The sequence below is a fragment of the Trachinotus anak genome, unplaced genomic scaffold (assembly GCF_046630095.1).
Source record: "Trachinotus anak isolate AG129_WGS33_773 ecotype Australia unplaced genomic scaffold, CSIRO_AGI_Tana_v1 ptg000018l, whole genome shotgun sequence".
Taxonomy (NCBI): domain Eukaryota; kingdom Metazoa; phylum Chordata; class Actinopteri; order Carangiformes; family Carangidae; genus Trachinotus; species Trachinotus anak.
In genome coordinates this window covers 11,433,302-11,460,570 of record NW_027273869.1, presented here as the reverse complement: position 1 = coordinate 11,460,570, position 27,269 = coordinate 11,433,302, and the positions used below count along the sequence as shown (strand labels likewise).

The 27,269-nt window shown below is 43.3% G+C and overlaps 2 protein-coding genes and 9 non-coding genes across 13 annotated transcripts in view; 8 read left to right on the top strand and 3 right to left on the bottom strand.

Annotated features, from left to right (window-relative positions):
• Positions 1-3,021, top strand: part of LOC139635015 (ELKS/Rab6-interacting/CAST family member 1-like) — a 118,614-nt gene extending 115,593 nt beyond the window's left edge. Inside the window, exon 22 of one of the 2 annotated variants that reach the window (XM_071501905.1) lies at positions 2,618-3,021. In XM_071501905.1, the coding sequence (XP_071358006.1) occupies positions 2,618-2,755 (138 nt within the window). In that variant the 3' untranslated portion in view covers positions 2,756-3,021. The remainder of the gene's footprint in view (positions 1-2,617) is intronic. The other variant, XM_071501906.1, reaches the window with a different exon arrangement.
• A 5,832-nt stretch (positions 3,022-8,853) lies between these two features.
• trnal-caa (transfer RNA leucine (anticodon CAA)) lies at positions 8,854-8,964 on the top strand. Its single transcript has 2 exons — positions 8,854-8,891; positions 8,919-8,964. It is a non-coding gene; the product is annotated as a tRNA-Leu (tRNA).
• A 236-nt stretch (positions 8,965-9,200) lies between these two features.
• Positions 9,201-9,311, top strand: trnal-caa (transfer RNA leucine (anticodon CAA)). Its single transcript has 2 exons — positions 9,201-9,238; positions 9,266-9,311. It is a non-coding gene; the product is annotated as a tRNA-Leu (tRNA).
• Positions 9,312-10,386: 1,075 nt separating this feature from the next.
• On the top strand, positions 10,387-10,497 carry trnal-caa (transfer RNA leucine (anticodon CAA)). Its single transcript has 2 exons — positions 10,387-10,424; positions 10,452-10,497. It is a non-coding gene; the product is annotated as a tRNA-Leu (tRNA).
• A 93-nt stretch (positions 10,498-10,590) lies between these two features.
• The window catches only part of wnt5b (wingless-type MMTV integration site family, member 5b), a 78,472-nt gene continuing 61,793 nt past the window's right edge, over positions 10,591-27,269 (top strand). For both annotated transcript variants that reach the window (XM_071502532.1, XM_071502529.1), the window contains exon 1: positions 10,591-11,321. The gene's annotated coding sequence lies outside the window, so the exon portion shown is untranslated. The remainder of the gene's footprint in view (positions 11,322-27,269) is intronic.
• Positions 17,392-17,464, bottom strand: trnak-cuu (transfer RNA lysine (anticodon CUU)). Its single transcript has one exon. It is a non-coding gene; the product is annotated as a tRNA-Lys (tRNA).
• Positions 17,830-17,902, top strand: trnak-cuu (transfer RNA lysine (anticodon CUU)). The gene has a single exon. It is a non-coding gene; the product is annotated as a tRNA-Lys (tRNA).
• Positions 18,502-18,574, top strand: trnak-cuu (transfer RNA lysine (anticodon CUU)). The gene has a single exon. It is a non-coding gene; the product is annotated as a tRNA-Lys (tRNA).
• On the top strand, positions 18,926-18,998 carry trnak-cuu (transfer RNA lysine (anticodon CUU)). The gene has a single exon. It is a non-coding gene; the product is annotated as a tRNA-Lys (tRNA).
• On the bottom strand, positions 19,416-19,488 carry trnak-cuu (transfer RNA lysine (anticodon CUU)). The gene has a single exon. It is a non-coding gene; the product is annotated as a tRNA-Lys (tRNA).
• On the bottom strand, positions 19,873-19,945 carry trnak-cuu (transfer RNA lysine (anticodon CUU)). Its single transcript has one exon. It is a non-coding gene; the product is annotated as a tRNA-Lys (tRNA).

The following is a 27,269-nucleotide window of genomic DNA, read 5'->3' as shown; positions in this document are numbered from 1 at the left end:
ATAAGTGGTTTAGATCAGTGGTTCTCATCCTGAAGGTCGGAACCTTTTCTGACTTTTCTGTAGTCTTTGCTTTGTTGTGAAACAATGGATAGTTTTACTGTTTCAAGATGAAAAAAAAATTCAAATCATATGTGTTTCATAGAAAAATCTGTTTTTAGTGGAGCTGTTTACGGCTCATGGATTTATGCAATTTGTGAGAAGAATCTGGTTAAATTTAAGGGCTCACAAACCAAAAACACTGGGAACAACTGATTAAGACAACTGACTTGTACTGGGATTATGTGTAAAAATGTGTTTCACTGCTCAAGTCCCAGAGAATTCAATTCCAAAACTGTCTCTTTGCAGTAACGTAGCCAAAATTCAAAAACACCTGAGTGGCTTTGCATAACAGCCGTCTGTGGCCACTGAATGGTGATGTTAACAATGGTATAGAACAATATCATATATTATTATTCAGTTTTACATAGCATTATTGCATGGACACAAGCAGCAACTCATAACATTGACCAAAGAGGAGTATTATACAATTTTTTGAAAGAAATGATTTGAGTGCTGGATGTTTACATCATGACAGCATCGCTCACATTTTGTATAGTCAGTGTATATGATGCTGTTTCAGGCATATGGCAGCATTACCGTTGGGTTTGACCCATTTAATCTTGATTTTCAAGTGTCAGGTCAAGGCTGTGTGAGTCAGGGAGCAGAAGACTGCAGACACATACTAAACCATTCATCTCCTCTCACTTGTATTACAACCTTATCTTTACTGCTGTGTTTTTCTGTGGGATTGCAACTAAAATGCACAACCATTAAGCTGAATTACCTGCAAACACACATAAACTCACATGGAGGAAATATGTTGATATGCTTCACAGTAAAAGAGGCCTTTCTCACACACAAACACACACACAAACATAGGTCCTGCATGGATATTGGCCTGAAGGTGTTTTGGCCATTGTGGATGGGGGATACAGTGGAATGATAAAAATCAAGGTGTAGAGAGGAACAGATAGAGCTCCAGGAGATGAGACTGATAAAAGTTGGACTACGTGCCCAGAACTCATCGCTCTGCTCTAAATCTTATTTCTCCCATCTGTCTTGTCCTCATGTTGAGTCCTCAAAGTCCTGATAATTTCATGTTGTTGTCGTTTTTCTCTCATGAATGGAAATGCTAAAAAAATATTGTTTCCTAACGCACCACAAATGTTTTTGTTTTTTTTTTTAAGTTTGGTTGTACACAGCAAAGAATATGTTTCCTCCTTAAACCACCAGGAAAGAGTGAGTCAGTTTGTGTGTGTGTGTGTGTGTGTGTGTGTGTGTGTGTGTGTGTGTGTTTGTGTGTGTGTGTGTGTGTGGATGGCCTGGCACAATTTGGCCCATTCTGAAAGCTCAATTAACATCAGACAGCAGGGAAGCACCCCCCACTACACACACACACACGCGCACACACACACACACACACACACACACACACACACACACACACACAGGGAAAGGGTGGAGTGGTCGAGCCTCATTGCTTCCCTCACATGGCTTCATACCCTCCTTCACCTCCTCATCCACTCACTCATTCTCTCCAGTTTTCGCTCTCTTCCCTCTTTTCCATTCATTTCCTCGACTTCACCATCAACTCTATTTTCTCCTCCGTCCTCCCTGCCAACAACTCCTCTTTCTCTTACTCTTTACGCATCTATCTTTCAAAAATAGTGCAGTTATTGGTTATTAGAGTTGTACTAAACAAAAATGATCATTAAATACTTAAGGAGAACTTTGGATTTAGTCCGTCCATGAAGTTGAGGGGCAGAATATAATGAGGATGGTAAAAACTGATGAACCCTGGATACTACACTTCCCACAATGCAAGTTGATAATATATTTTATTAGACTCTACCTGCCTGATAAAGAAGAATACTGACCATGAGTCCGACTTAAGCATAAAGTATAATAAGCATGTTGTTGAAAGAAACATTCACATACTGTCCAACATGTTTGAGCGATATATAAATAAGAAACAATACATTTGTGTGATTTATCGTGGAGATTTCATTAGTCTTTAACAGTGTTATTACTTGCAGCAGTTTTACACTTGAATAAAGCCACTGTAATATAAAATGTCACAGAGATTTGCTGGCTAAGAGATGAGAGCAGAGGGAAGAGGTTCAAACTTAACGAGGAAATATTTTGCCAATATCTGACTCAGGCCTCACACACATACAGCATGTACACACACACACACACACCAACATAAATGTGGGCTTGTGTTACATGACTGTTCGAGCGGCGCTCTTATTGATACAGATGTATTGGTCATTAAGTCAGTTAGGTTTGACGTCTCAGCTCGGCTGCAGCCAAAGAAAACAACATCAGCGCTCTCTCACAGAAATGTTCCACTCTGTATGGGCAGAAAGAAGGACATTGTGGTGTTTTCAGATTACAGCCTGATATGTGTGAGTGAGTGTGCGTGCGTGTCACCTTAAACACGTTCCCTGATCATCCATGGGGCCGCGAGGAGAGTCTCGCCATTTTACTATTCCTCTAAATGGCTGTATCAGAAGATGCTGACCTACAAAAACCGAAAATCTAAAATGTCTCCTCTCTTTTTGTCTCTTTCTCTCAGCTGGAGGCGGAGTTAGAGCTGTGTGAGAGGGAAGGGGCGGAGCTCCAGGAGTACGCCAATCAGGTCCTGCAGCAGATCGCCGACCGATGCCCCGACATCTTGGAACAAGTCGTCAACGCCCTGGAGGACAGCTGCTGACACTCACACACAGGCGGATGCGCCCTCATAGATGAGCTTACATGAACACATTCATTAGCACGAAGTGTCAGACAAAAACACGCACGCGCCAAACATGTAACACTCAGTCACACACACAGGAAGTCTCCAGCAAGCCGCCATAATCCCCTGATACACAAGAAAAATCACAGAGTTGGACATGAAGATGAAGACTGTCTCTTACCTGCTCTTCACTCTTCTTGTTTTCACAGATGGAAAAGGGGATGTACAAAAAAAAAAAAAAAAAATCACATTATTACTGAAAAATATTCTTCAGTCACAAGAGTTTTGAATTAGCGGTGCCAGCTGACGGAAGCGTTGTTCATTTCTCAGTTTAGAGTGCGTTGTTGGCATGCTAGTTCATTGGAAATAGTTGATGTTTTTGAGACGTTTAACATGTACTTTCCTAACTAGTCCAAAACAGAAGGAGCCTTCACCTCACTTCACTTCACTTCACTTCACTTCACTGGCTGTCTTGTGTCCTTCCAGGCAATCAGCAGTTCGATTTGCAATCTTGATTTTATGAATTTAAAAATTCAAACAGTAAAAAAAGGGTGAAAGTGGATTGAGTTTGCTGGGTTGTGTCTGATGCCAGACTTACACACTGTTGCCACATTGTTATTTGATTGGTTCAGATACAAAAGTGTTTATTTCAGCTGCCTTTGGTTCTTTACATCATTTGCTGCTATCTTTTTAGATTTTAGTTTCTTTTCTTTGATTTCTTGTATGTTTTTGTCAGGTATCTGATGAAATGTACCAGCTTGCAGTTTCTTTCAGCAGTAATCTCTAGATAGTTGTGTAAATTGTAAAGAGAGAAGTTTAATTAACAGAAACACAGCTTTCATCAGGGGAACGTGACACTTTTCATCTGTTGTTTTCCATCACTGATGAAAGACACAAACCACAATAAATCTCGCAATACTCCCTTTATTAGAACACACCAGTGTAGATGGTTTGTGTTTCTTTTTAACCTAAGAAAACAACATGTTGTGTTCAGTTATGGTGTCCATGCTGAAATTACATTGAGTTCAGATAATCCCTCACTTGCCCTCTGTGACAATCCCTTTAGAGTTAACATGAGGAGAAGTCTGAACTTACTCATTTCCCCTTATTGAAGCATCTTTTCTTTTTTTCTTGTCTTTCTTTCTTGGGAGGGAGGGAATATAAAGTAATTGTTATATATTTTTTTGCTTTTGGTAATATATATAAAAAACACTTATCTTGTTTAATTGAAAATATTGTCATTTATTGGTTGGTATGTTACATAATGTGTCTTTTTTTTTGTGATTTGCAAGAAACCACAGATTTGTTCCACCTGCAGGAGACTGTTATTAGGAACGTACATTGCACCGTCTGGAGGTCCTGTGTCCACCGGGAACCTTTTCATCAGAACCAGTTTCATGTTCTTGTTGTTTACAGTGGAAATGACACTGTAATGCATGTTTCCCACAGCGCTGACAGCCTGAGCATGATTTAAACGCTTGTAGCACCGAGCACTAGAGGTTCCAATTGTTTCAAATACAAGCAAAACCTCCTCTAACGGAGGTTTTCATAGTCTCATACTGTATTGAGTGCTGAAGACATGTTGAGCGCTGCTCCCTAAAAAAGAAATATCTGGTGGACACAGAACCCAAGGATGGGGATTTACACTGCTTTCTCAAGTCTGACTTTACACCCAACTTTCTGAACAGCTCAAAGAAACGTGGGTGTGGGTGAGGAGTTTCATTTCAAAACTGTTTCGGTGCAGTTTCCTTAAATGTTACCAGCTTGAATTTGCTCAAAGCATTAATGACCATGCAGGAGTTTGTGTAACATTTAACAAATGGAGGTCATTTTATTTTGGAATTAAACTCTGTCAGATATGAGTTTGTCGTGTAAATCCAGTGTTTTGTTGTGTGTTTTATACTGATTATGTTTTGTCTTTGGGAATGGTGAAGACTGGGATTCACCATGACTTTGTTGTGGATTGAATAATGAAATGAGAGAATGAAATAAAATATGATTTATCTTTATCTTGTTGTGGAGGGATTTGTCTTTTTGTCTTTTTCTCTAGCAGCTCTTTTTCCCATGGGCTGTATAGCCTTTGTGTGGACGTGAGTTATGAGTTTAACCAGAGGGTGATTTGATTTGAGGGATTTCTAGAGGCCGGAAGGGGTGAGAATATCCAATAAAGAAATTAAGGAGAGACAAAAAACATAAACATCATTTTGTCTAACAGAAACAATATTTTCATTCCTTTAATCCTTTGGGAAACTGTTCACTCACAAACACCTTCACACACTGGTGAGTGTTTGTTAAAACTGCGAGAGGCCAGGACTGCCTGTTTTGTCTTTGGAACATCTTTACTTTCGTTTCCTGTCCTCTCCTTTCCTCTTACCTCCTTCATTCTCTCTATCTTCTTCTTCCACATGCAAACCGAACTCTATCTTTTATCTTGTCACCAGTGCTTTATTTTCCTATCCACCCACTGACATTATTCCATACCCCAGTCGTCCCTATCTCCACCTGTATCCTTTGAAAGGGCATCACCCGATCACCCACCAGTTTCCAATGGCAAAGTTACTTATAACTTAATTTTTTACGTGTTTAGTGCTTAATGTTCGTCCTGGTCCTTGATGTGCCTCCATTCTTACCTAATTGTTCACAGAAAGTGTCGCTGAATATCTTGAAAAGTCCTGTTTATGTGGCCGACAGTTCAAACTTGAAACTAGATTAATAACTTCAGATTTCAGATGCACCACCAAAGAACAGAGGAAACATTTTAGGGTGGGAAGAGGGTGAGCGTTTATGTGTGAGGGTGAATGCAGCTGATTGCAGCAGGTCACCTACTCACATGTGCTTCCTTAATCTTTGCATTTTGCAGATATCAGCAGCTTGGAGAAATGACTTGTTAGACTCATTCAACTGGAAAACCTGAGTTAACAGACAAACCCACCTCGACTGACCTTGCACCTTGACCTTCACCTGGTCTTTGACCTCCTCTGTGAAGAAATTTCCAAGCTGGGATCAAAACATCATCAGGTCACTGGGGTCAATCTGTTTTTCACACAATAAAACAAATCAAACACCGAGAACCGACTGCTGACAGCCTGTACATGTAGCTGGAGTTCACCTTCACATATGGCAACGCTTTACACATGTGTGAGCACCTGGGAGTGTGCGGAGGACCGGCTCTGCTTTCTCCATCTACTGTCCTAATAAAAGCCAGTGGAGGGAGACAGAAGGGATGGACGGAGTAGGAGCGAGGAGGAGGAGGAGGAGGAGGAAGAGAAACGCATGTATGACTCCCTGATTTATGTGATGGCCAAAGAGAGAGAGGGAAGGGAGAGATAAGAAAGAGTACGGACACAACCCAGTGAGCAGCAGGCATCATTTCACCTTCTCGTCCCCGCCATGACTCAGAGTCAGAGTCTCCTTTAGCCGTTTGTCACACAGTTTCAGAGCAAGAAGACTGCATAAAATTACATATTTAAAACCATGTGCTAGAGAAGTCCATATGTATAATAAAAACAGTCAATATAAACATAATCTAAACAGCCACCTTTTCATTAAGCTCTAGACAGGGAGCTTGCAAAGAGAGCTTAACCGTGTGACACACTACTGATTGGGAAAATAAAGGAGAAAGTAGAACAATTAATAACTTACACTGGATGTGGGCCTACTGTCAGCTCTATCTGTGTACATAAAGTTTGCAGGATACCTGAATGTTGGATTTCTCTTCATTTTAAATTAATTTCGGATTTATCTTTGATAGAAAATGTCTCTAAAATTCCACTGCAGCTGCTAAAATAATTTTTTTTAAATCTATTTATATTTTTTCATGTCTATGACATGTTCAGATTCAACCTAGAAATAGAGACTATAGTGGAAGGTGTCAGCTTTGTTTAATATTGCTGGTATGGTGTCAAAATGTCTTTTCTGTCTATTTATGCTCCAAGACGCGTGAAAAATAGGCAAGACACCGAACTTCTATCCTCGATACGAAGGACATAAGTCTTTGATGGGTCTGCTCTGATCCAAGGACGTGAGCTGAAATGAAAACCAAGACTTTCTCCAGCTACTACGCACACGTGACACATGCAGTGAGTCTCCGACCTTAACAATCACCCTCAGACCTCAATCTCTCACTTAATCTGCAACAGTTTAGCCTGTTGAGTGAAGGATTTAGTCATAGCAGGATTCAACAGGTTTAAAGCGCAGTTTTAAGGAGGCAAGTTTTCTCTGCCGCCAATCATGGTTTCATGTCGGGAGTGGATGGTGGCGACTGTGGCTTCACAAGCATTTCGGCCATTGTTGCATTTGCAATACAAGAGGTTGTAATGCACCAGCAGCGCTACGTCTTCAGGCCAGATCGGAAGTGACACTGTGTCACTATCGGATAGTGACGACATGGGCCCTGGCTAGCTGGTTAGCATGCTAACTTCAGTAGAAGACAAGAGATGATGGAGACGAGAGTTGACATTGGTGTTGTTTTCCACCGCTGTAGACTCGCTCTTAGTAGCTCTTGGTGAGTAAAGGAATAAAGTTTGGTGCTGAACTTGCAACATGCAAATTGAGTTATGTTAAGTAATGTTTTATATTGCTTTATTTCTATTTCATCTTTTAGTATTTACCTTTTAACATCTTAATTACCCATCTTTCTTGTTATATTACTCAGTGCTGTTGTTTTTATCTTTTTATTATTTCAAATATTCTTTAATTATTTTATTCTCCTCTGTTGTATTCCTTTTGTCAGTCACTCTGTAAAGCACTTTGAATGGCATTTGATTTGTTTGAAAAGTGCGATATAAATAAAGTGTGATTGATCGATTGATTGATTCTAGACTGTTAAGCAAACAGCTGTCAATGCTAACGCTCGCGATGTACAAACACCAAAACTTACAACAAGCTGTTTGCGGGGTTTTGCTGCCCACATTTGGAAAAACATCACACTTATTGTGAATGGTGGCGAAACAGCTCCAGGAAAAGTTGAAAACATTTGATTAATCAGTGAATCGATGGACAGAAAGATCAGCCGGGAACAATGCTGACAATCAAATCAATCAATTTTCTCGCGTATCGAGCAAAAATATCAAACATGAGCTGGTGCCAGCCTCACAAACGAGAAGATTTGCTGATTTTCATGGTTTTATATCAATGCAAAAGGACTATTTTTGGGTTATGGACCACTGGTTAGAAAAAAAAAAAAAAACAAGCAATTTGAAAAACACAAACACACACACACACACACACACACACCACACCTCTCTTTGCAAAGACTGAGTGTTGATAAGATCCCACTGATACCAGTTCCCAACACAAAACAACACAGATGTCCTTGAGATAACATGCATTCGTGAGCACGTGCACAGTGAAATGTTTATCTCCACACTGTGTCTCTCCATACATACTGTATATACAGTGATATAGTGGAGGACTGAGACACACGAGGAGCCAGGAGGGGAAATAAAAATTGAGTGACTGCGGAAAGGAACGGGGAGGGCTTGCGTTGGCTTTGGGACGATGTGGTTTCAATCATCACACATCACATCACACATGAGTGAAAAGAAAAAGAAGGAGAGGGTGATGGAGGGAAAGAGAAAACAGAGAGAGGAGGAGAGGGAGGGCTGAGACCAAAACAAACAGCAGCTCAGCTTCAAACACACTTTCGGGGTATACTTCATGTTTTCAAGGTAAATAATTAATGATCTCAGTTGTGGTTTGAAGGCATGAACTTGGTTTACTTTTTGCATACAGAGTTGGCATTATTTTCCCCAATAAATGGTTTGTAAAGTAAATAAATTACAGGGGGAAAGAAGGAGGGAGGGGAAGAGGGTGAAAAGTAGCAAGATGGAAGGGACAGGAGGCAGGGAGCAGTAGGAAAAACTTCTGAGAGGAAATAAAAACAATGTGAGAGGAGTAGAGCCCCTAAAATAAGCTGTTAGCCACTGACAGTCCAAACATCCACCAACACTGATGACATTTTCCTCCTCTTCTTCTTCTCCTCCTCCTTTTCCTGCCCATTCCTGTGACTTTTAATGCGTTGACAGAAAATTCTCCCATGCTGCCAGACTGACTCTGGTGAACTCTGCGCGTCAGTTGTCAGGATGGCCGAGCGGTCTAAGGCGCCAGACTCAAGGACGACTCCTTCCTCAGCTAAAGGGACTTCTGGTCTCCCAATGGAGGCGTGGGTTCAAATCCCACTCCTGACACAAGGTTTTACCTGCAGGTCTTTAAGGAAAGTGAGTTTTCCTCTCAACACACATGAGGTGAAAGCATTTAATTGACTGACCACCAACCTGCACTAAGAGTGAACTATTTATTAAAAAACAGACTGTGCCAGGAATAAAGGAGCTTCTTTTTGTGTGAGTTTGGATCCAACATGAAGCGGTTCAGTTGGTAAACCTTCATTTTCTGTTTGACTTTGGCAAGAGCTTAATGCGGAGCTGTCAGGATGGCCGAGCGGTCTAAGGCGCCAGACTCAAGGTTTACTCCTTCCTGGGCTAAAGGGACTTCTGGTCTCCGAATGGAGGCGTGGGTTCAAATCCCACTCCTGACAGAGCTTTTTAAGTGCAGGTTTTTAAAGTGAGTTTTCCGCTCAACACCGACTGAGCGAGTTCATGAAAACCCATGATGGGAAAGGGCTTAATGGACTCAACAGCTGACTGCAGTGACTGTGCAGCACTCAGCTGCTCACATGAACTGTGTAAACAAGTTGTTAATGAACAGACTGTGGCAGGAACAAAAGGAACTTCTCATCTTTTGTGTGAGTTTTGGGGCCAGTGTGAAGCAATTCAGTTGGTAATCGCTGCAGCAAATTCATCCAATGTGGCAAAGGGGAAATCCTGTTATACACAGGGCAGCCATTAAGTGCAGAATTTGTGACGCGTTTAGGGTCGTCTAGCTTTTGTAAAGTCCAGAATGACAAAATCCCGTCACGCACTGGTCAGGATGGCTGAGCGGTCTAAGCCACCAGACTCAAGGTTGACTCTTTGCTCTGTAAAGGGATTTCTGGTCTCTGAATGGAGGAGTGGGTTTAAATCCCACTCCTGACAGAAGCTTTATAGAGTCCTCAACACAGACTGAGAAAATTCACTAAAGTACATGATAGGAAACTGACTGAAGAACTATCCACAATAACTGAGATGCACAGGTGAACTGTGTTAACTGTTTGAGGAAGACGCTGTGGCAGGAACAAAAGGAGCTTCCCGTTGTTGTGTAATGTGAAGCAGTTGATGTGGTAGAGCTTAAGGTGCCAGACTCAAAGGTCACTCCTTCCTGCATAAAGGGACCTTCAGCTCTCCAAATGGAGGTGTGGGTTCAAATCCCACTGATGCTACAGACTTTTTTTTTTTTAAGTGCAGTTTTTGTGTAAAGAGTTTTCCTCTCAGCACAGACTGAGCAAATTCATGAAAACACATGATGGGAAATGGCTTCACTGACCGAACAGCTGATTACAGTAACTTGTGCAGTGCTCAGGTGAGCAGGTGAACTCTTGATTATTTGTCAGTGAACAGTGGCGGGAATAAAAGGAGCTTCCCGTCTCTTTGTGTGAGTTTTGGGGCCAATATGAAGCGGGTTCATTTGGCAAACCTTCATTTTCTGTCTGACTTTGAGGAGTCGCTGGCAGAGCTGTCAGGATGGCCGAGCGGTCTAAGGCGCCAGACTCAAGGGTGACTCCTTCCTCAGCTAAAGGGACTTCTGGTCTCCCAATGGAGGCGTGGGTTCAAATCCCACTCCTGACACAAGGCTTTTTTTTTTTTAAATCTCACGATTCACGGCTGTTGTCGGGTAAATGCCCCCCTCTCTCTGTGTCTCCTGCGGTGGGCAGACAGGCGGGCGGTCTGCACATCAGAGCCGGGACCAGACTCTCAGACGGGGGAGAGACAACTCCTGGGCTCTTTAGATCCACTCCTCCCTCCTCCCTCCCTCCTTCTCCGTTTCAAACTTCTCACTCGTGTTTCTCGACGCGTAAACCTTGGGAGAGCTTTTTGGACGACACCCTCCTCCCGCCCCTCTTCCTCCTCCTCCTCCTCCTCCTCCTCCTCCTCTTTTTCCCTGCGTGTGTAATTAGTTGGACAGCGTTTGGAAACTTGTGATGGACCGGGGAGAAATCTCACTTTATTTCTGACACCTGTTGCTGAGGACACTGCGCGCTTGTGCCATCGGACCCCCCCCCCCCCCCCCCTCACTTTGTCTCTCCCGGACGAGCTGGGACTCCCCGTGGGCAGTGACAGGTCCACGGCTCGCCGGAGGCTGCGTTACGCATCTGCACGGTCCCGCAGACCGACTCTCTGCGGCTCGGACGAGGACTCCGCTGCGGTGTTGGTCTGTGAAGGCAATCGGTAAAAAAAAAAAAAAAAGGACGTTGAGTTTCAAAAACAAAGTGACACTTGGAAGACTTTGTATCTGTGCCATTGAGGGAGCTGCTGTGGGATCTGTCTGGAGAGCCCCCCCCCCCACCGACCTGTTTCTAGTTTCCCAGCCGGACTGAGAGCCGCACTTTTCGGACTTCGGCGCTTCGGGGGAGAAAGTTTTCAAACATCTGGATTCGAGCGCAGCAGGCCAGGTAAAAACAAATCATTTCACCGTGACTTTTAAACAGCAGGCTCTTCAGAGGGACACCACAAAGTACATCCTGAACACACACACACACACTCTGTATCCACACTGCCTGCTAAACGCTGCATGAAGGTCATTGTTCACATGTGTGTGTGTGTGTGTGTGTGTGTGTGTGTGCGCGCGCATTTGAACTTGAACACTGTTGGGGTAGTTTGGATAAAACTTGGGCTCCTCTGAAGTCAGCCTGAAGAAGCTGGTTCAGACTTGGATTTGGACTTTGCACCGTTTGAACTTGTTATTTCCGTTGTCACAGTCTACTTACAGAATGGGCTTATTTCATGACTTTTGGCTTTGACAGTGGTGAAATCCTGTACGTGTGCGTGTGTGTGTGTGTGTGTGTGTGTGTGTGTGAGGGAGAGAGAGAGAGAGAGAGAGAGAGAGAGATCTGCCAACCCCATCGGCCTAAATGAAGGCAGCCCTCTCGCATTGCGGTGGAGACCAGGACTATTTCGGTCGAAATGTTGCACAAATGTTTCTCTCAGTTTAGACAAGTTGCTTTGCCTTCATCTGGGCCAGAGGCTGTGTGGCATCTCGCCGCACACCGACACAAGTCTGCCTGTGACTCCGGGCGGAATCTGGAGCCAGTTCACTTCAGGTTTGACGAGTATCATAAACCCAAAGATTGTTGTATGCGCCCGAATGTGCTGTGTTCACCGTGGGTCAGAGGTCACCTGTGTGATCAAACAGTGGAGGAATAATTGCTGTGCGTGGAAACTGCGGCGAGATCCTGAACTGTAGAGCAGAGGACATGTGGTGGAGACTTGTGCAGAAATTCAAGATGTAATAACTTAAAATGCTGATTAATAACAGAAGTTACTTTTGCCCATAACTATCAAGGATTTTTAGATCAACCAGATGTTGCTGAGTGTTCTCTACAAGCATGAAAATGTATTTGTATTAGTAAGGAACAAGGCAAAATACCTGTTTCTGTATATATGAAATAGTATGAATGTGTATTCTGGTGATTTAATGCAGGAGTTTGTGTTTTCCTGTCTGGCAATGGGACATTCACAGATCGGTTACCAGTTAGATACTTATATTTTATGGTGACCTTTGACCCCAGTTCTAAGGCTTTCTCCAACAAACACTCTTAAGATCCCATTAATTATACAGAAGAAATTGTGGCAGAGCGAAACTTTTTGTTTGGGTTTGAGTTCACAGAACTTTTCTAGCTCTATTAATATTTTGCCCAAGCGCCTGGAGAACAATGTCATCATAAGACATTTGGAATTTAAGCTTAATCCAATCACGCTGCGTCGTTGAGATTGACGTATCTTTCTTAAGAGAGTCAGAAACACGAGGAAAATTCACAGTTAAGCTCAATTTTAGTAAAAGATAGTAACACAGGTTTGTATGTTTTCAAAAGTACATGGAAAACGCACGAAAACACACGGGTCTGCAGTGAAAGAACATTTTATTCATTCAACTGAAGACAAACATAGCTTCAGGTCTTTTGAATCATTGAAACATTTTTTTTCTTTGTCAAGGGCAGACGCGGCAGAGAAAAGTGAGTTTCTCTGTCAGCCAGCACACGTGAAAGCAGATCGGATTCATTTTCAACATGAGCTGTGACGCCCGCAGAGGTCGTCTCTGGCGGTGACGTCTCCGGTTCGCGTTGCACTTTTCTAGGTTTTAAAGTCTAAAACCCACATGAGCTGTGGACCAGACTGACAGCCGCACTGATAAACCCTGCAAGAGGAGAGGAAGTGTGTGTGTGTGTGTGTGTGTGTGAGAGAGGGTAGATAGTAATGTTAGATGTGTAGATAGAGGTGGTGAAAAGTGTTGCTGTCAACAGGTTAGCCATTAGAGAGAGATAATCTCTCTTCCTCCTCCCTCCCTGTCTACCAAGTCAACTTCTGCTCTTTCTCCCCCCCTCTCGCTGTTTCATTCATGACATGGCTTTTCTCTCTGCGCTCTTCGTAGCTTTTCTGCCTCTTGTTCGCTTTTCAGGCTCCTTCGTTAAGTTTCTGTCACCGCCGCCCTGTTTTGGGCTTTGACATTCAATTTTGTGCGGATGCTGTGTGCAACTCTCATGTCACCCCTGTTGCATGGAAACCTTGAGGCTCAAAACATTTTCACAGTTTAACTTCAGCTGTAAGGTTACACGGGTTTTTGTTGTTGTAACGCACTTTGAAAGCCCACATGAAAAACTCGAGAATGTCCTCAGCTCATGGTCGCCTCACTTAGTGTTTGAAAAGTTGGCGTCGATGAGGAAATACCTCAAAATAGTGATTTGTTTCTAATGAAGGAAGTAGCTTTATCTGTCTAGGACCATCAAATGTGGATTCTGAACATTTTCCCTGTCTGCCCTGAAGCTGGTGAGAAAGACCTTTTCTTTAACCAAACCCTGAAGTGCTGCCTGAGTGTCTCGTCCATCGGGGCTGGGTAATTAGGGAAGGGGACTAAGTGTGCATGTGTGTGTGTGTGTGTCTCCACACTAGATATTTGAGAAGATGGGATGTCTGCAAGCATCAATGGATCCTCAAGGTCATTCATGAGTGTGTTGTAAAGTCTGCGTATGTGTGTCCCATTCGCTCGTACAATGCAGTGGGAAGTAAGGAAATATTTCCTAATTAAAGGTTAGTGTGTGTTTAAAAGTATGTGTGCACTGAAGTGTCTGAGAGGGAGGGGGTGTCTTTGACACAGGATGTGTTACATGTGCATGTAACGTGTGTATTTTAGCCCGCTGGGAGCACTAATGACTACCTTGGACTCTAACACACACGCAGACAGTGGTCCGTGTGAAGTGGATGGCCTCTCAAGCTCTCCATCTGAAGAGCCAGTATTTTAAACATTCGTCTCTGATTGGTTGACTGGAATCCTGGGAATTCCTCCCAGGACAGTGTATGACAGAGCCCCCTCCACTCCAGGTGTGTGTGTGTGTGTGTGTGTGTGTGTGTGTATGTGTGTGTCAGTCAGAACCTTTGTTTGCACCCATGTGCTCAGTCCAGTGTGTATGATACTGCTGACTCTGCAAAGACAGATCCATGCAAACTTTCAAATTAAATGTGGGGAGAGGTTTGATTTAACAATTCTTCCCTCTGTTTTTAATTGTTTGTGAATTGTTTGTAAATTAAATATCTTAAATATCTTTTTATCTCTGAAGATGCTACTATAGGCTTTGGGAACTTTCAATAAACATTTGTTCCAGTTTTCTGACATTTTATGGACCAAACTCTTCCTTGATTATTTACTTAGTTGCAACAGAATCATTTTCAATTAGCATCAAAGAGAAGTTGGACGTAATGTTTGTCTTGTGTTTCTAACGTTTATTTATTTGTTATAAACCCTTTTTACCTGTTGTAGGTTTAAGAGTAAACATAATATATTGTAAGAACGATTATGATGATTAACAGACTATATGTAAAGAAACCAGAAACAACTTCAGACTGACGAAGGCAAGGTAGACAAAAATGTTTCGGGGGGGGGGGGGGGGGGGGGGGGGGGGTGCAGTGGTGACAAGTTTCTGATGCTGAAGATATAATTTTCTTTTTCAACTTGACATGAAATATGAAGAGGAACTAGATGGATAATACTGTCATTCTTAATATTCACTAAAATATTTCATCCACTTGAAAATGTACTGTAATACAAGTTGATGACTTGACTCAGAGGCACCAGCCTGCACTTAAGCTGCACCGGTTGTGTGTGTGTGTGTGTGTGTGTGTTGACAATGCAGTGTGGCCATGCGGTAGTCATTATGGTCAAGTGCTGTGTGTGTATGCATTTCTTCATGTATGTGTGCACTCAAAATGTGACCCTGTGGTATTCGTTATGGTGTCTGTGCTTTCTGTATTCTCAATGCCTGTGTGTGTGTGTGTGTGTGTGTGTGTGTGTGTGTGTTAAGGCCCTTCTGGGCTGGCGGTTCAGGGCTATGCAGTGATGTCATCAGGGCGGCAGGGTGGGGTGACATGGGGTTAGAGTTTGGCAGAGGTCCTGACTCCAGCAGTCCTCAAAATGTGTCTAACCAGTAAGTATGTGACTGTCGCAGCTTGCACGTGTGTCAGCATGTCAGCCTCTGTGTGTGTGTGTGTGTGTGTGTGTGTGTGTGTGTGTGTGTGTGTGTATGGTCAGTGGTGGCGGTCACCAGCTGTATGCTAGCAGTGTCCTATACTAATAGTAAAAGTGGTTTATTGGAGACTTTATAGAGCCTGAAACCGTTTTATAAATCCGGCAGGCTGGTACAAGAGGACAGTCACAGACCAAACAGCCACAAGACACACAGCATGAGACATGAGAGCGTTTCTGACTTCATTTACATCCAGTATTCCATAGCAATAATAATAACAGAGCTTTTCGTAGCATTTTAAAAGCAATTTTATAAATATGTAAACTTTAATTAAACTATGAATATTTACATTCTACTAGAGATGGACCACGTACTGTAGAACTGATGCTGCATTTCAAAAGTATTTATTTGTTCATTTTAATACATGAATATCTGACTGTGCCTATGGTCGCTATGGTAACAAAGGAAGTGCTGAAAGGACTGTAGTTTCTCGAACACCACACCACTTTAGCTGAGGGGCTAATTCCACAGCCCTGTGTTAAATCCTTGCTTCATGAAGGTTGTACCGTTTAGTTTTTAGAGAGGTGTTCATTTTTCTTTTCAAGTTAAAGGAAGCTGCAGTTTGTGGTGCTGTTCAATCACATTGTGTATCACATAAAGGTGTTCCTAATATTTTGTCCACCCCATTTATATCAGAGGGTGTATCAGGCATACGTCATGTTACCTCAATCAAATTCACATCACTCATGCTTGCCTACAGTGAGGTCTCGGTCTCTACCCAGGCTGGCTTTGCCGTCCGTGCACACAAGATCGTGGATCGCAATCTCAGTTCAGACCGTTCTCATCTGTGGCTCCCCGATGGTGGAGCAAGCTACCGAATGCTATCAGATCATAGCGTCCCTCTCTGTCTTCAAGAAGCTCTTGAAGATTCATCTCTTCCGAGAGCGCCTCCTCTCCTGACACCTCTAACACCCTAACATGTCTAAGTAGCACTTACACATATCTTTACCTGAGCTCCTTGCACTTACTGAACAGATCTAGTACTGAGTACTTACACCAAGATCTCTACTGCACTGAAGCGTGAGCGTTGTCTCTTCCTTGTTGCTTTGGATTAAAGCGTCTGACAAATGAGTAAATGTAATGTTGAACATGATGATGATGATGCCTTTGGGACATATAAAGTCCTGTGTTTCAAGATCAAGATTGTTTCCTCTGACTGTGCAGTTATAGTAGTTGGTTCCTGTGCCGGGAACATGAACGAGTATGTATTTGAATTTTGAACAGTGGGCTACCTCCAAATGTTTCAAACACTCTTTTTCTACTGCTCCATGTTTAAAGTGGGTGTGAATGAAGCAGGATATAAACAGCAAATTGGCATTTCTTTCTTTCTTTCTTTCTTTCTTTCTTTCTTTCTTCTCTCATGTATCCTTTCCTCCTCTTCCCCCCCCCTTCCCTCTCCTCTCAGTAGCCCTGATCTGGCACTGATAAAACTATCAACAGCACACCTGCACTGGGTTGGAAAGTTGTCACACACACACACACACACACAGTGCAGGCTGTAGATGAGGCCGCAGAGCCAAACAGATGGGGACAAGAATCTTATTTAGCACATGCTCACTACAATAAGCCTATTCTCCTCTGTGTTTAACTTTGTCTCTCTCTCTCTCTGACTCGCCTCCATCACTCTTCATTCCTCTTTCTGTCTCTCATTGCCTCATTTAATACTTAATACATCTCTATCAGGTCAGTAAATTGCACATTGCCTTATTTGCACAAATGCGAGATGTATATCTTAATCAAATCTGACGGATTCAGTGAATCGAGCACATTAATGAGGAACGTCACTCATATATTATCACTACATACAAGGTTACGCTGTTTGTTTCCCCTCCATGCTCCCACTGCTCTGAAGATTGATGACCAATGAGGGATTTCTGTATGATTATTGAGCTGTAGTCAGTCATGGAAACTGAGTGATGTGACATCTGAGCAACCGAAAAACTCAGAACGCCCAACGTGGGGCTCGAACCCACGACCCTGAGATTAAGAGTCTCATGCTCTACCGACTGAGCTAGCCGGGCACTGTGACATGTCTTGTGGATCATGTGACCAGATGTCCAAAGTTCATCATCAGAAGGTTGGGGAAAACATGTATTTTCTCATCAACAGAGACATAGTAGAAAGTAACTTCACTGTCACCAGTTTCACCAGTTTCACACACCAGTCAGCTGTCACTGAGACTGGATGACTGACCTGTCACTGGGAGTCCAGCTGTATTTCCTGATGAACTGAACCAAGATCAGAGATGGCACCACACAGAGCTTCTGCCCAAGCATGGCACGAATGTGAAAGGGTGATTCTAAAAGAGTGTACAAAAGTGTTTCGAACTGAGTCTAGCTGCTCATACAAAGAGCGCACAAACACAATGACCTTAGTGACCTTTATAGCCCGGCTAGCTCAGTCGGTAGAGCATGAGACTCTTAATCTCAGGGTCGTGGGTTCGAGCCCCACGTTGGGCGCTGAAGTTTTGGAGGGTGACTCAAACACTTGGAGGCAAAGTAAAGCTGAACTTCTGAGACAACAGCAAACCGTTGATGAGACTCTCGGCCCCATTGTTCAAGTGTCTTCAACCGAAACTGTCCTTTGACCAAAATCATCTATCTGAAGTTGCCTACAAACTGTGAGATATCAGCATCTTATAACTTTATTGCAGGCCACACTGAATCTCATTCATTTGGGTATGACATCAGGTCTGATATATATAGACTGTACAATGATAACCCCCACTGAATCACAGGCTACGACACACATCAGTATAAAAGAATTAAATGTTCGTCTGGCGTCTGTAGGCAACCTTAGATGGATCATTTTTGTCAGAGGTCAAGTTCAGCTGCAGATGCTTATATAGAAGCTTTGGCTTCCATCCTAGTGTTTTGACCACACTCAAAAACTTCTGAGCTAGGCGGGCTACAAAACCTGAAAATGTTCATCATCTTAGTACACTCTTTGAAGGAGCAGCTAAACCCAGTTGAAAACACTTTTGTACACTCTTCTGGAAACACCCTTTGTTGTATAGTGTGTAGTAGTGTGTGTGTGTGTAGTTTTCACATGTTGTGTAGCCCGGCTAGCTCAGTCGGTAGAGCATGAGACTCTTAATCTCAGGGTCGTGGGTTCGAGCCCCACGTTGGGCGTAGCTGCTTTTAGGGTGGATATCAAACAGCTGTAGTCTAGATTGCAGAAGTGTCTGCAGCTGACCTTGACCTGTGACATGGTGATACATCTGAGAAGATAACTTCTAAAGGCGTGACAAATCAATCAGCATGCAGCCGAGCTCGACTTCTAGTATCACTTCTGACCTCAACAATGTATCTGAATACGTGAATTGAAGAGTCCTCACACCAACAAACCTGAAACAAGAATCTGCAGTTTTTGCAGCAGGTCTCCCAGTTTGTCTTGATGACATGGTTAAACCAAGGGGAAAGCAACAGACAAGTCATGGCACAGATGTAGCTGATCACATGATGCCCAAACCAAGTGATGTGGCCCGGCTAGCTCAGTCGGTAGAGCATGAGACTCTTAATCTCAGGGTCGTGGGTTCGAGCCCCACGTTGGGCGCAGGTGCTTTTACAATGGAATCAATTAATGAGGTTGGAAATCAAACTCCTGAGCCACAGCAGAATCTGTAACTGAAGCTGATATCTGCTCAGCGGCTATGTCTGAAAACACTCAGTTTCATTTCAAAGGGCTGACATCTTGATTCACGCTCTCTGTCTCTGTCTCTGTCTCCCACACAAAAGCACATGGACAACTGACCCGTCGATCTGAGTGGCTAGAAACAACAACACATTTCTGTTTATCTGCATATAGAGTGGAGAGGTGAGATCCAATCATGAGCGTTCACTCAACTGACGTACTCAGAAAAGTCCACTTGTGACTGGATCACTGATTCAGTGTTTAATGCCAGGACTGAACAGGAGCTTTATGAAGACTGATATTTCCCAACCTTTCAGATTACTCACCCTAAAAGGCTTCCCCCCAACGTGGGGCTCGAACCCACGACCCTGAGATTAAGAGTCTCATGCTCTACCGACTGAGCTAGCCGGGCTACATCATGTTTGTTGTGCCTCATGTGATCAGCTACATCTGTACCATAACTTGGGTAAAAGCTCAATCTGCTGCTTTTCTCTTTACTCTTGGTTTAGCTATGTCGCAAAGACAAACTGGTGATCCTGCCGCAAAAACTGCAAATAATGGTCAACTACAGACTCTCGCTTCAGGTTTGTTGGTGTGAGGGCTCTTTAATTCATGTATTCAGATATTTTGTTGAGGTCAGAAGTCAAGCTGTGAAGCAGAGTAGATTAGTCGATTGATTTGTTAGAGCTAGAGTTTATCTCCTCAGATGGTATCATCATGGCACAGGTCAAGCTCAGGTCCAGATACTTCTGTGATGTAGTCCACAGCTGTTGGATGTCCATCCTAAAAGTACCTGCGCCCAACGTGGGGCTCGAACCCACGACCCTGAGATTAAGAGTCTCATGCTCTACCGACTGAGCTAGCCGGGCTACGTGACCTGTGGGATGCATCATGTGATCGAACACATCTATGGGAAGAGCTCAATCTTCAGGACAAACTGCAGGTGATGGTCAGTTACAGACTCTCCACGGCCCTTTAGAATTCATGTTCTCAGAAGAAGCCTCATATCAGAAGTCAACTTTCAGCTGCAGACGCTCCTGTAATGTAGCTCTTGCACTCCAGCAATTTGAGGTCCTAGAAACACCTGCCAGATGGCAGGTTACAGGTCAGCCCTTGAGTCTCAGTGACAGCTGACTGGTGTGTGCAAGCCCTTATAACTGTGCACGAACATCTGTTAACACTTTGTACACTACATGTACAAAGAGGGATCAAATTAGAGGTCAAGGTTGGCTTCAGTGTCTGAGTTACTCAAGGACACTTTTTGATGCTTGATATTTTCCCCACCTGTCTAAACCACTCACCTTATAACCCAAGTTTAAGAGTGTTACACTGTGATATATAATGCTAGTAACTGTAACCGTGGTTGCTTGGGACCTGAGCAATCTTTTCGCCTTTTTACGTATCAGTAGTTTGATAGCCCATGTGTTGTGTAGCAGTGACTAGTGGTTTAGTTTGAATGTAAAATATGTCACCAAAGTGTTAGCGTGACATGTTTTTACAGTGAACTACCTCCCGTCACATGACCTCAGATGGCCTGACGGGGCTGGGCCTTGACGGCGTGTCCTGCACCCTCCCGCTGTGTTGACCCATTGTAAATCATTTCACCCCGAAACTGTCAGCCAGTCAAAACACAGCAATGAGTGAAGCTATTCAAATCAGCAGGGTGGTCCTCTACACACACATACACACACACAGCTCACTATCACCTGTTTTTGCCAAACTCTGTTGCCTCTGCACTGAACGAACTTACCCTGTGCAAATGTGTGAGTCAGCGGGTATACAGGTTTCAGTGTGTGTGTGTGTGTGTGTGTGTGTGTGCTTAGTGAATTGAGAGGGACCCAGTTGAAAGAGAGGGGAGAAGAAAGTAGAAGTCCAGATGGAGAGAAAGAAAGAGTGAATGCAATAAGAGAAGAGTGACATGCAGTCAGATGAGAGGAAACGCTGCCTCTTACTGGCCGTTGTCTGCTACTACAACACATCAAAGACAAATGTAGAGCTGAATCGAAAAAAGGTAAACACAATGAAACACTGACTTTTATATGACTTCATATCTGTGGCCTTGTGGTTTGTGATCAGTGCTGCTGCTTTACAACACTGTGGAGAATTATATAAATGAAGTCATTTGAAATAAACCGCGCAGAATAAAGAAAGTCGGACAGAGAGACAGCAGCAGAGACATTTCAGTTATTGTGTCACAGCTCGACTGAGTCACGCAACACATATAATAGACTGCCTCCCTATGATCATAAAAGTCTTACAACAGTGAGCTTTAAGCAAACGCCAGGAAGGCTCGTCTCTCTCTGCATCTCTGTAGTTTAGATGTTTCTGTAATCTTGTGTAATCTTTCTTCTCATCTTTTCTTTCTCTTCTCCCCTCAACCATCTTTTTTTTTTTGGCCTGATTTCTCCCTTGTCTTTTCTATCTTTTTCTCTGCAGTGTGTGTGTGTGTGTGTGTGGCTGTGCGTGTGAGTGTTGGACGAGGTGGTTATAACATAATGAGATTCCCAGTGCCCAGGTGCTCCTTCTAGATAATTACCGAGTGTGTTTTTCTGTAGCCAATCTCCAAACTGAAGCAAAACCAAATCTGTCAGCTCACACACACACACACAAAAGGAAAGAGGGGGAGAGGATCAAATTAATTTTTTTCCCACTATCTTGTCTCTGATTGCGAGCTAGCCACTCTTCTTGCTCTTAGATGTTTTTTCAATCATTCTATCACCAGTCCTGTCTTTGTCTCTCATTCTCACTTCCTCTTTTTCCATTCCCTCGTTTCATTCCCCCTTTTTTTTTTTCTTTTTTTTCCTCTGACCATCCTGCCTTCTATTTATCCCACATCTCGACTGCAGCGTGTGTGCAGAAGAAGGATCGACAAAGCATTAGTCAGTTGTCTGGAAGAGAAAAAAAAAAAAAAACAATCACAGAGGTAGCAGACAACATTGATTTACACACAAACACACACACACACACACACACACACACACACACACACACACACACACAGTTTTTGTTCTTCAAAACTCATCCATCAGTGATTGGCTAAAATGATTTATGAGGAAGTGCACTGACTATAGCTGCGGCTGCCTGTAGACCGGTCTGACAGGACCAGAGCACTGCATTGCGTTAAAAGAGGACACTGACTCTTTGCCAGATGTGCTTTTTAGATAACAAGGAGACTATTTCACCTCTGCCCGTCCTGTTCCTTTGTGGTTTTATGATGCTGAGCTACTTTATGCCGTCCACTGAACCTCCACAGCGTGCGCAGTTAATTAAATAAATTGTGCATGGAAGCCATTGCATGAGCCTAATATGAAGAGAGTGTCTTCTTTAACTGGGGACAGACAATTAGCAATAACAAGTTCTCATCTTAGTGTGAGTTAGTGCTCTGAGTGTGTTTGAGATTTTTGATGAAATATTGTACCTGACTACTTTTGGAAAACGGATGACGGTGTACTCCGGCTGACTTGCTGCTGCTCCTGTCCTGTGGTTGAACGGGAAATGAATTTACTGTGATGAAATCATGAAAACTACCTTTATCAAAGCAAAGGAAATGTTGGCCATATAGTTACAGTCAAACATCACCAGTCCAGAAAGGCATGGGAGTGAATGTTGGCGTTTCGTTGCCGTGGTAACGCTCATAAAGTTACCACATTTCGAGCGGTAAACAATATTTGGTCCATATTTCAGGCTATGTAATGTCCCTAAACATTTAGTAGGTATTTCTTATGCTGAAGTAATTGACTTTAATGCCAAAATTTTCATATTTTATGACAAGGCTAGAAAATCGTCTGCCCAGCTGTGCTTTCTCTGTGTGTGCCAACAGTGTCGCAGGCGTGTAGTGCTGGAAGAAAAATAAAAATAAAAAATGTTTGCATTGGACAAAATTGTGGGTTAGCACACTGGGCCAATATTGACATTTTCTTCTGGATAGCAGGCTGCTGTCGTGGGACAGATTTGAGTTTGTATTAAATAGTGATCTCATCACCCGAGGAGGATAGTCTAGTCTAATACTCTCTCTGCGCTTTAAAAATACCACTTTTTTTTTTTCTTTTGTCTCAGCAACAGACAGCATTTGGCAGCTTTTTCAGCTCCAAACAAGCATCCTTTTCATGAAGCTGTGATTGGATTAATGAGGGACAGACCAAAATCTGAGCAGTGAATCAACAATGCTCTCCAATCCAGTCGCCCTGAAACTGCTATCAGATTGCAGTTACACCGCTTAGAGAGCTTCCTGTCTCTGCTAATCTGTGGATGCAGAGGAGTTAAAAAAACGCTCGCGTATCTCCTGGACTTCATCCTGCATATTTTAACACATGCAGTAGCATACATCTCACATCAGCGTCTGCCACTGCTGTGCGGCTGCGTCGTCTGTCAGATGTTCGTGCGGCATGACTCGAGATCAGAATTGTGTTCTTCATTACGCTCGATAAACGCACAGGGATGTTTCTTGCTGGCATTGGTGCAAGGACGTTCTGTATACATGCAGCACTGGAATGCATGTGTCAGTGACAGCCGGGCCTCGTGGACATCACACCGCCACTCTAAAAATATGCACCGATATGAAGCTGCTTCCGTCTAAACAATCATTACAGCTCGAATCAGAGCGACCACAGAACCCAGGGACTGTTTTCTGTTTGTCTGTGTGTGTTTCTTTCAAAGACATTAATTGAAAAGTTTCTGATTTGGGGCTATATAAATAAATTTTAACTATTTATGTTAGGTTGCAGAGTTATTAAAAAATCAGTGGCATACATTAATAGATTAATATTATTTGTTAACACATTGCCTTGAAAAATTGCACGAATGCATTTTGTAGGTAAATGCAATTTTAGGCAACATGAAGTTATCATAATACATTTACAGAATACATTAGATATTTCTTTATGTGCAAGATATAAGATAAAGTCTGTAAAGGTGACTCAGTGATCAAATTTTCCTCTTGATGAATGACTTTCTTCCTCATCTTCCAGGCTTTCGACCTGGGAACTCAAATGTTAGCTCTCAGAAGTTGTATTCTCTTTGGTTCAGAGGGGTTGAAGTTTGAAAAATGTGGTGCTGCAGTAATCGTGGCCACAGACAGAGGGCGCTACATCACCGGAGCTCACCACTGACACACTGGACAGAGGAGAGAGGAGGAGAGAGAGGGCAGCAGATAAGGGCGGGGGTGAGAGGTTAGAGGGGGAGATGGAGGGATAGAAATGGAGAGAAGTCAGTGAAGGAGAATGAAAGTTAGGAAAAGAGAGTGAGGAGATAAATTAAAAGTTAAAGGCCACATTTTAAAGGCTGGTGTGAATCCCACCCCCCACCCCCCCCACCCCCCCACACACACACCACCACTCACTCGTCCTTTCTCCTGTGAAGACTTTCTTTTTGCTTTGGTTACTCTCTCCAAATGAATTTCAGAAGATGCTGCCATCTTTCTTCCACCCCTCCTTTATCTCACTTTCCTTTCCCCCCAGGTCTGTCTCTCTCTCCCTCCATCTGACCACTGCCCCTCTCCACCCTCCCCTCTCCCATCATGCATGGTTGGGTCTGGGCCATTTGCTTCCTCTCCAGCAGGCCTGTACCATTAGTGACCAGCAGGGGAATTGTTGTTCTCTGCATGCGGCTGGGTACAGGTGTGCTGATGTTCTGTCACTCTCTCTCTCTCTCTCTCTCTCTCTCTCTCGCTATCAGCATCAGTCTCAGCATAGTCACACACCGCACACACAGATGCTGCTATTGGTTATCAACATACCATGTATAATAATGCAGGAATTTTAAAGTAAATAATTCGGGTTTATTATTCATATTTTTAGCTTTGGCCACGAGCAACAATCACAAAACATCATCGCTGAGATGTTGCAACAAAATGGTGTCACTGAAAATGAGTCCAGCAGACTTGGCTCAGATTTTACCTCCTGTACTGCCTAGTTTTGCTCTGCACTGAGAGATGATTGCAGACATTCAGATTTCAGTTTTACCTCCTGATAAAGTGGTTTAGATGATCTGGTTAAAGTCTGATCATCTGAGCGATGATGTTACCATGTCATCAAGTTACAATAGCTTAAAAAGTATTAAAAGAATTGTAAAATTAAACATCAAAATGACTATGTGTAAGTAGTGGAGGAAATAATTTCATGAGTATCTTGTTTTTAACTGAGTATCTGTGGGTTTAGGACAAAACAAGACACTTAAAGACGTCATCCTGAGCTCTGGGAACGTGTGATCTTTTCTTGGTATTTGATGACAGCTCAAACAACAAATCAATTAATAGAGAAAATAATAAGTAGATTAACTGATTATTGACGTAATCATTAGATGGCCAAAGCTAAAAGCAAATCATCCTTTAGGGACCAATTGTATTTCTATTACTATATACTTTTCCTTGAGTATAAGTAAAAAAAAAAAAAAAAAAACCCTCTCTGTCTCTCTCTCTCCCCCCCTTGCACACACACACACACACACACACACACACACACACACACACACACACTTGTGCTGTTGTAGCCACAGTAACACTCTAGCCAGCAAAGTGTGACTCAACAGAAATCTGTTCTTCTGTTCTTCCTCCAGCTCTCCTTCAGCCTCGTCCACCCTCTGTGGGCGCTGTGCCGCATGAACTGGGCAACGAGCCCCAGACAGAGCCCTGCAGTCACACCAGCTTCCACCCTGGAAGCCTCGAGAGAAAAGAAATAGCGAAAGAGGGAAGGAGAAGAGCACAAGATGGGGTGTAGGTGGAAAGATGGGTATCAGGGGTGGCGGTTAACGATAGTGAAGAGAGGGAAGATGAGCAGAAGTGAGGAACTGAGTGGGGGATGAAGAGATAAGAGGATGCAAGAGCAGAGGAGACATGCAACAAAGGAGAGGATAAGAGAGAGGGGGGAGACAAAAGGAGATTAGGAAAATAGATAGATCGATAGATAGAGAGATCCACAGAGAAGAAGAAGAAAGAGACAGAGCAAAAGGAGAAAGTGTGAGGCCAAGAGAAAAAAAGCGAGAGCTGGGCAGACAGCCAGCCCTCCCAGGAGAGAGAGAGGTCAGAGCAACGGACACATCTCTGGAGAGGCTCTGTGTGTGTGTGTGTGTGTGTGTGCGTGTGTGTGTGTGTGTGGAAGACAGCAGTGAGGGATGGAGGATGGAGGAGAGAAGAATGCAGAGGAGGAGGAAGAGGAGAGCAGTGGAGCGCAGAGAGAAAGAGAGGAGGGCTTGTATAAGATACACAGTGAATGACTGGAATGCAACCTTGCCAATCTATATCTGTGTGTGGGTTTTTTTTTTCTGTTGTACTGCATGTAATACATTTAAAGGACGAGGCCGGCATTATTCTATTTTTTCTCCTGGTCAACAAACCGACAGCTTGACAGTTCGTCTCTCAGTACTTTCTGACTTTTCTCTGTAAGTCAACTTACGACAACCTGTACAGCTGTGTTGCTCTCAGACACACTCTGAACTGACTAAGCTCTGATTGGTCAGTTGGTTCTGTAAGTTGCGGGAACACCACAGGTTCAGATCTGCGTGAATCAAACAAATCAAACCACAAGGCGCACGTGGTGTTGACCCAATCACAGTGGAGCTCTGTGGCACAGAGGAATAAATCAGGATTTGGCTACACAGGCAGTAACTGTCAATACGATCAGGTGCTTTTACACCATTTGTTGTCAATAACTTAAAATATAGAAGATGACTTGTACAAAAGGACAAAGAACAACATTGAAGAGAAGTTTTACCCAGAAAGTATCTGTTTCACTGTTTGTGTAACACTGAGAGCAGTACATCTGCGTGTGTGCGTGTCCATGCACATTCTGCGTGTGGAAGGGCAGCGCAGGTCACAGAGCGCTGTGTGTGTGTGTGTGTGTGTGTGTGTCAATAACAGTATGTGGAGGCCACAGGATTATGTGACCTTGCATGCCACATGTGCTGTCTTCCACTCACACACACACTCACTCATACACACACTCATACACACACATACTCAAACACAAAGCCCCATGAAATCCCCTGACTCCTGAGGGTCTTTTATGGGGCTCCTGCATTGGTCATGGAGAGGTAGGAGAAGAGGAGAAGAAGGGGAAGATCTGGGAGGAAAAAGACAAGACAAATATGAATATAGTGAGAAACAAATGCAAAGACAAGAGGAATGAGAGGAAAAGAAAGAGATGGAAAGTAAGGCACAGAAAAGAAGATGCGAACAGCAAAAAGAGGCAAGGGTGGAGA